This window comes from Notolepis coatsorum (assembly GCF_963971535.1).
Source record: "Notolepis coatsorum genome assembly, chromosome: 1".
Taxonomy (NCBI): Eukaryota; Metazoa; Chordata; class Actinopteri; order Aulopiformes; family Paralepididae; genus Notolepis; species Notolepis coatsorum.
Window position 1 is genome coordinate 148,762,953 of NC_140165.1, and position 9,125 is coordinate 148,772,077.

The window sequence follows — 9,125 nt, forward strand, 5'->3', positions numbered from 1 at the left end:
CCGTGACAAATAAAACTCTTGACTTGACTTTCTCGACTCCAACAAAGAATGTCAGGCATGACATTGCATTTCTCCGATACACGTTGACTTTGCTCTCCAAAACTTATCATTTCAAATCATGTTTCTTCAGCAGGAAAGATAAACTTTTTATTTGTCTTCTCTTCATCCCTTTTTTAAAGCCAAAGGAAGTGCAGCACCCTAAAAGATTTACATTGGAAGGTAATTCAGTAAGGAGAGGTGCCAAAGATCACGCCAAGATGAAAAACCCTCTTTTATGTAAATTTTTACCACATTATACATGTTGAGAGAGCTCCCCCGAGCAAGTCACATTCTTTTGTGTGTGTGTGTGTGTGTGTGTGTGTGAGCGAGAGTGTGAGTGTGTGTGTGTGTAATGTATGTGTCATATAGGAGCCTAAAACACTGAAGGGCTGAGTGCTGCACACCGAAACGACAGGCCTGAACTAGCAAACAGGTGCTTCTGGGCCAGCTGAGGATGAGGACATGGGGCGTCGCCAGAAGAGCCTGATCAAAGGACAAGCTGTCCCACTCGCCCGTCATCCTGGCTGATTTATGTCACTGTTGTGTCAGAGAACTTATTGACTAAGGTACAATAGTGAGCATTCTGGGTCTGCTACATCTACACAGATGTACATAATAGGCACTGCAAATAAGTGGGCGGAGGGATTTTGCCATTTATTGACATGTGGGCATGACTTGTTTGATGCGTGATGCATGACGTGTTTGTTTTAAGTGGAAACGTCTGGTTTCCTCCCGATTCTTGAGTCAGAGCTCTGACATGAAGAGGCTTGATTGTACCGTCATCTCAACATTACATTCGTAATACCGCTCAGTTTCACAAAGACACTAAAATCACAAAAAAAAAGAAAAGCTGAGAATCCAGCCTCTGTGGGTAAAAAGTGGTCAGATTAAATCAAATCAAGTAAATTCAATGGTGTGACGCCGTTTCAGCAAAGCTGACCACAAGCAGAAGCTCCCCTTTTAGTCAACAGGAGGAGAGGTGGTGGTGGGAGGGTTGAGAGTAGATGAGAGTGAGTGTGGGAATGGGGGTGTGTGAGTGTGGTCTTTCACACACAGGGGCCATAGTGGAGCTTTGGGATATGTTGATCCGAGGAGCCTCAGCACCCAGTCACATGGCTGTTGCCAGATTCCCCACTGGGACAAACAAAACACATGCCGGCCACCACGCCATCACCAAGAACAACAGCAAGGGCTGGGCAAAGGCCCGTGACACACACACACACACACACACACACAATGAGCCACTTGCCTGATTCAACTACCACAACTACGGAAATTCACACAGGGGAAACAATGGTGATCACTGTGAATTGTTTTGTAGATCTATTATCTGTCAAAAAACACTTAAAAAAAAGTATTGCCCCCTGAAAAACAAAAAAACTTTTCAGCTAACTGAAAAGTATGCCCCTCCCCCCTTTTCTAAGCTGGATGTTTCCCTTTGAAGAGAAAGGGAGTGAAGTAAAAGCTTGCTTGGCTGAAGAAGCCCTGGGGAGGGGGGTGGTAACTGTCATTTATATTTACAGCCTTCCAAGCAGACACCTTGGGGGCTGTTATCCAGGTGGCCTCTGTTGAGGCCTCTTCTCGCTCTCCTTCCTTGCAAAACACAGAGTATCAATAGACACTGCTTGACTTTGATTCAGCCACACTGAGGTAGTGCGAGTGTTAAAACGGGTTTGGGTTGAAGCTGGAACTTGAATGCCCTCGGGGGAGAGCGCGTTTACTACACTCCTGCCACTTTATTAGACCCGAGAGACGAGTATAGTCTCTTTGACTCTTATCTTAGCTGAGAAAACGCTCAGACATCCATATCCAGCAGCCTTCGCTCCTGTTATAGCTCTAGAATTGGAATAACCTTCATGACACCCTGGTCAACGTTTTGATGATGTGTCAACATTCTTGGCTGTTTGTTCATGTTTGCCATCGTCAGCTGAATACCACCATCTTTAACCCTTTCACTACCACAGTACCAAAGGGCTAACCCTTTCACTGCGACACTACATGATAACCCTTTCACTGCCACACGACAAAGGGTTAACCCTTGCACTACCACACTACAGGTTAACCCTTTCACTACCACACTACAGACGGTTAACCAAGTAGACTATAAGACATGTGCATAATCAGTAAAGTGTAAAGATACATATACAAAGCGGCTCTGACTATGGCTCTGCTATTTGGAGAGAGGAACTCATACTGGTGTGGTTTACACTCAAGACGAGACATGCAGTTCTGCGGGGATCGTACCTTAAACGGTTTACAATGCAAGGATCATTTAACCCCAGAGACAATTCACGGTAGCAAAGGATATGTTCCGTTTGACCACACGCTTTAGAAAAACGCTTCAGTCAATATGTAACTACTTCAAATACAGGCCAGATGTGTCTTTAAGAAATGTCACCGCGTCCTGACGTTTAGAAGAGGAGATGACAGATACTCTTGTGTTTTGGTTCGGCAGCTATCCTCCTTTTCAAAGCCAGGCCCTTCAAACAGTCTAATCCCATCCTGAATGAGTCCTGGATTATTGCATAACCCCCATCCTTGATACAAACACACACACATGCATGAGAGAGAAAGGGAGTGAGAGAGTGAGAGAGAAAGAAAGAGAGAGAGAGGGGGGTGCTCAATCAAAAGTCACACTCATTATCTAAATACACTATGTTCAGTGGTTAGGGGGGAACGTTCAGCTCTATATAGCCTACATGGACCATTATGAATGAAACATTACAGGGGGGATCCAGTTAGTCCACTGTAAATTAGTTTAGATTTATCAACACAATCAAGTCCTGCAGGAGCCAGGACAGAAGCATTTCACTCTGTGCTTGTAGAAAGTAACAATGTGATGTGACAATAAATCTGAATCCTCTCCCAAAACTAGAGTCCAGACAGCCTGAAATTGTTTGAGGGAGTTGTTAATGTTCACAAACATTCAGTGAACCTGTCATTTGTGAATGGGGGTGTTCTTTTAATCCATATGCCTACTGTAATTGTATTTATGACAAGACAGAATCAAAGCCATAGAACCAAAACGTGAGAACAGAGACTTCTAGAGAGGACCTGTTTTTGTATATTAAGTTTTGTACCAAGGTACCAAAATCAAAGACCCTACATAAAAGAAATTACCCAGTTTGTAGGGGGTGTGGGTACAAAAAAACGTTGTTGCCTTTTTGTTTATGAATAGAACATGGAAGTGAATATACATTTTAATAGGAAAGCCATATGAAAGCCTTGCTCTCAGAAAAAAGAGGGCTTGGTTTATATAATATCTTTGATGTCATCAAACTTGTTTTCTTTTGTTATTCATCTCTAATGCAACAGCTTTCCTATGCTTTCCTTATTAATGATAACTGTACAGATACCACTTTTCGTGCTTTGTGCTTGACTTCAAGTTAGGTATCAACGTGGCTTAGTTTTCTTTGCCATTTGCATGGTAGATAGTATTTATTTTCATCATCTAAAGAGATCCAATCTTCTCCTGAGACAGAGATATATGTATCACATGCACACTCACCACAATGGATGACTCCCACTTAGGCTCAAATTAACAACAAAAAAACACTCTGCATTATAAACATAATTATTAACAAAATCTACAAGGGGTGCAAACTGTTCTTCATATTTTGTGAGTCCTATGTATTCATATGTTTTCAGAATTATCCTTGAAGCTTTTCTGAAAATGAATGATATTATTGAATCCCCGCTATGACATACTACATTGAAGTTAACAATTAAGCAAGGTCTGTGATGTGTTCCTTTTGTATAATGTATTAAAAGAGAAGTAATACAAACTGTCAGAAAATAAGAGCAATTATGAAAAGCATAAATTCTCCAACAGCGGAAACATGCTTTTAGGCTGTCATGTGTAGATGACTCATTCACACAAAGGTAAAAACTAAAAACACAAAAGAAACTAAAAACACATTTGCAATAAACAATTCCAGTTTTATGAACATTCAAAACTAGAACGTTTTATTCATTTTCTATAAAATATGAACTTTTAGAAATATATACAAATGTTCCCTTGTGCTATAAAACAGCAAAGAAGAAATGGAAAACTCAACTGTGTACTTTTCAATAACTAGTGCTTGTTGATTAATTTATGGCATGAATTTGCTTCACAATAGGCAGTTCATACGGTACTGAGCACTTCTCAACAGCTGCTCTCACTCCAGTCCAAACATGTATGACACTGCCTTGATTTCCATTAAAAAGACTCCAAACACAACACTTTTAGAGCCTCCATCTCTCACACCATTCACTTCCATTGTCTGTGAGGAGTCCTTCTGTCACTAACAGTACAAGTGTCTTTTTTTTTTGCCAGTAAGGAAAACATCTATTGCACATTATTCAAGCGACCCCATGACACATCCAAATGGTTTATTCCACTCTCTTTGTCTTGGAAACAATACGATTCTTTTATTTTTTGCTCTACCAAGTTCCTCAGATGGATAAGTGATTCCAGGGGTGGCAGATCTTATTTTTTCTCAAAGCAGTTCTTGTAGCTTGTGATGTGATCAAGATACAACAAAACAAATTAATTGCCTCAATGCAATGTTTGCATAAATAAAACATGAACCCTGTCTCTTTTGATGGCATTCTGATTAAGAAGTCTGGTTTCGGCAAGGGCTTTTAGAAGTGTTTTTGGGTTTCCACACCGAGAGCCAGCTCATACACACGTGGGAGGGGGACGCGTGGGCTCATACTTAGTACTGTGCCCTTTGAGAGGCAGGTGAGGTTTGATGTAAGGCCCACTGCTGGTGAAGACACTGGCCGCCTTCCTCCTCGTCCTCTTCTTCAGCTTCCTACTGAAGATGTTTTGCCACGACTGCAGGGTCTTGGAGGTCCAGATCCACATGCCACTGGTGAGGCCCACCACCAACAACATGAATATCTTCACCATGAAGATCTCCACAGCGGGGATGGAAGTCTTCATAACACACTCCTCTGACTCTGGCCCGCTGCTATTCACACACTTCTGCTCTGCAGCTAGGATCCGCCAGTAGTCCATATTGAGCCGCTCGTAGAAATAGCAGGCGATGACACAGGTGGCGGGGACCGTGTAGAGCACAGAGAAAACCCCAATGCGCACCATCAACTTCTCCAGCTTGTCCGTGTTCTCCCCCTCTGTCTTCATGATTTTACGGATGTGGAACAGGGCCACGAAACCGGACAGCAAGAAAGAAGTGCCGATAATGAGGTAGCAGGAGAGGGGAATGAGCACGAAGCCAGTGAGAGCTTTGACATCCATGCTGCCCACGTAGCAGATGCCCGTCAGCTCATCCCCCGCCACCTTCCTCATCACCAGGATCATGATGGTCTTCACAGCGGGGATGGCCCACGCTGCCAGGTGGAAGTAGCTGCTGTTGGCCTCAATGGCCTCGTGGCCCCACTTCTTCCCTGCAGCCAGGAACCACGTGAGGGTCAGGATGACCCACCAGAGGGAGCTGGCCATGCCAAAGTAATACAGGATGAGGAAGACAATGGTGCAGCCCGTACTCTCCAGGCCCTCCTGGATGATGTACTGGACCCCGCTGTCCCTGTCACAGGCAATCCTGTCAGCCCCCACGAAGAGACGGATGAGGTAGCCTACAGAATAGACACAGTACGACATGGAGAGGAAGATGATGGGCCTCTCGGGGTATTTGAATCGCTGGGGGTCTATGAGGAAGGTGAGCACCGTGAAGGAGCTGGAGACGAAACAGAGGATGGACCAGATGGCCATCCACACCAGAGAGAACTGCTTATCTCCCTGGCTCCAGTACACATCCACTTTGGGGTAACACTTGGGGGCACACGACTCACTTTTCTCCACATAGTGGAACTTGCCAGGGTTGCTGCACGTCTCCTTGTTGTTGCTGTTGCGGTCCTTGAGGTGCAAATCGTGACCACCGATGGGTCGTTGCGGTCTGAAGTCTGGAGGCTGGGTGTGGGAGACTTTGGGAGACTCATCTGAGCCATTGTTAGGGGCTTCCATACAGAGGTTGTTGGGGTCATTTTTGGAGGGTAGCCTGGAGCAGTCCAGGGAGTCGGGCCAGGGAAAGTTAAACTGTTCCAAGATCGGAGAGCACTTGAGCTTGACCTGCTCACACATGACTCTGCAGGCAGGGATGGGGGTGGACACCTGCTCTGTGCACATGGGGGCATACAGTGAGCACAGGAAGAATTTCAGATGACTGTGGCATCCGATCTCTATCAATGGAGCAAACTCATGCAGCTTAATCGCTGCCTCATTTTGGTCCTCATGGCCCATCAGATTTGGCATGCGAGTCATATTGTAACCAATGTCTTTACACAGGGGAATATTGATGTGTTGACATCTCCCCTCTCCTGACCGGTCCTGGTCTATTGAGCTAATGGCCAAGCCCCCGCCACTCCATAAGAAAAGCAGTACATAGATTAGGCTCAGTTTGGCAGTTGAACACATCCTCACCTCTTTGATCCCTCTTGTAGCCTAATAAACAAAGGCTAAATGTTCACCACGAGGACACAGCACAAGTTGCTCTCCTTTAAAAGATAAAAAGTAGGCAAGAATAAACCTGGTTTGTGTGTGGGTCAGAATAGTGAAGGAAAAACGTACAGCACTGTCTATGGGGAGATCATTTCCGTTTTTCCTGTTTTAATAATTTGATAGACAAAATCCCAGTGACAATTCCGAAAAGGTGATCTTGTTGAAAACAATTCGCGTTTGGGTCCATGCTTTGAAATCTATCCGTTTAGTTATTGAACAGTCTTGAATATAAAAAATATATATAATAAGAAAGCCGCTCAGTCTCGTGCGCCGTTTAATCTCTTCTTTACTTGCGGTTTCCAACTTCTCTTCTAAAAGCGCAGTGACCTCTTTTTACAGGACCGTCTTCTTTATATGTCATGCCACTTTCCCGGACACATTCTGGACGTTCCGTGTACTACTGTTTGTCAGTACGATTTCAGAAAGTACTACTATAACTTCAAAAGAAAGAATTATAGTGTTGCTCCAGTCTCTCCCGAGTCCCGCCGGGTCGGGTAACTTCGCAGGACAGCCACAGTACGCATACCATCCAAAATAAATATTCCAAGTAGCAAATGTGCCAGGATTCTGGATTATCCTCCTCCGAAGAAAAAGCAGTTCGTACGTTTGGTGGCAGTGCTCGTTTGAGCTGGTCGTTGCGCGCGCCTCCGTCCTGGTCTAACCTGCCAAGAGATCCGCCTTCAAAGACAGCTCCTTTGCATAAGAAAGATGAAACTGACACGGTGATTATTTTCAAATCGTGCGGAACAGCTTGTAGGCCAATGATTATAACATTTTAAAGGTTTACAGAAAACTTCCCATCGACCATTTGTTTGTGTTCGACTAAAACTAAAATCAGACCCATTTCACAGATTTGAACACATTTTAGGCAGACTCCAGATGTTATTTATAATAGCCTGCATTGTGCTGATTCAGTGACGCGCCAAACGAGTTCTATGAGACACACAACTGACAATTTTTCACGGTCTTGACTGCATGTTGTGAGAAAGTAGAATTAGTGTGGGCGAGTGTTCCCCCTTCTAAATACCATCCTTCTGTGAATACAGTTTTATATATCAGGAAAAAAACCCACATGTACCCGAATATATTTAACACTTTTTGTTATATTTTCAGTGATGCTTGTTGGCAAGAATCTGAGAAGAGCAGTTGTGGTCTGTCCTGGTCCTGGATCAGCAATACAAGTCAAGCTATTTCAACAACATACTCACTGTGTCTGTGGTCATTCAGCCAGGTTTAAGGATAGGACAGTAGGGTTGGGGCTGGGGGTCACATTATGGTTGAAGAGGAAACATAATTTTATTTAAAAACAGCATGCCTTAGTATACTAACCATAGCTAGGTGAATCTAAGGTTCTATGGGCACATAATGGTTAAAGCTGCTGGTACTACAATGGAATAACGCTCATGGATGTAAAAGCTCAAATATATGAATCCACAAAATCATTCTTCAATTCATTGTCAGCCGAGCAGCTCCAGGTGTTGTTTATATCACAAATTGCAGCTTTTTGTTTTCTTGTTTATGACTATTGACTGAACCATTATTTCAAATTTAGGATGGATTTGGGGTTTAAGGTGAGGCACTACCAGTGAATATGGTGTTTTGGGCTGCATTGGAAAAGTTTGAGATATTATCATATTTTGCCTCTACAACTACTATTAATATATACATAAAACACATCAATCATCAAAAGCAATTATAAATATCAAGGCATATTCCCTTTACGCAAAATACATGTCTTTCATCTTACTGTAACTTGTAGGTACTGCTACCACATTTCATAAGGTGCTTCCTATCATAAATAGTCAGTAATTTACAGAAAATGATTGATAGATAGATAGATAGATAGATAGATAGATAGATAGATAGATAGATAGATAGATAGATAGATAGATAGATAGATAGATAGATAGATAGATAGATAGATAGATAGATACACTTATTTGCCATCTCCCTCAGAATCAGACAAGAATATTGATACTGTATCAGTTTCATCTCTGGGTGTCCAGTGGCCCGGAGAGGTCTAGGTGTAAGCAGTAAGGAGAAGCTGGCCTTGCTCCGTCAAAAGTGAAGAGATACAACAACTCCAAAACTGACACACAGAGATTAAACTGATATTTATTGTTTAACCTTTATTTACCCAGGGTAGGTTCACTGAGCACAGATGCTCTTTTTCAGCTACGCCCTGCTTCACATTCACACAGTTCCATTCATACGGGAGCTGCCCAGTACAACCACAGTCTGACACCATTGGCCACTGAGCATCTCCACTGGAGCAGTTGGGGGTTAAGTGCCTTGCTCAAGGGCACTTCAGTGGCAGATTTTTCCTGCCGATCCCGGGGATCGAACCAGCGACCTTCCATTCCATTCCGCTTCTCTAACCATTAGGCCACCGCTGCCCCCAATATCATATCAATCTTCTCATCTGACTATGGGGAAGTGTAAGTGTATTTCCCAAAATGTTGGGAGTGTTCCTTTAAATAACTCATGGTAGAAACAATATTTAGAAAAATCCCTCTGTAAATGACCAACTTGAGTTATTCATCACATTGAAACTGGAAAATGCACTCTGACTTCCACTGAG

The 9,125-nt window shown here is 43.3% G+C and overlaps 1 protein-coding gene across 1 annotated transcript; it reads right to left on the reverse strand.

Moving 5' to 3' along the window:
* Window positions 1-3,456: 3,456 nt before the first annotated feature.
* fzd10 (frizzled class receptor 10) lies at window positions 3,457-7,116 on the reverse strand. Its single transcript, XM_084324465.1, has one exon. It carries the CDS (start codon window positions 6,458-6,460, stop codon window positions 4,703-4,705), a length of 1,758 nt encoding a protein of 585 aa, XP_084180591.1. The 5' UTR covers window positions 6,461-7,116; the 3' UTR covers window positions 3,457-4,702.
* Between the last annotated feature and the right edge of the window lie 2,009 nt (window positions 7,117-9,125).

Excerpts from the sequence above, each read along its gene's own strand:
- fzd10 (XM_084324465.1), bottom strand. The coding sequence starts at position 6,460 with ATGTGTTCAACTGCCAAACTGAGCCTAATCTATGTACTGCTTTTCTTA.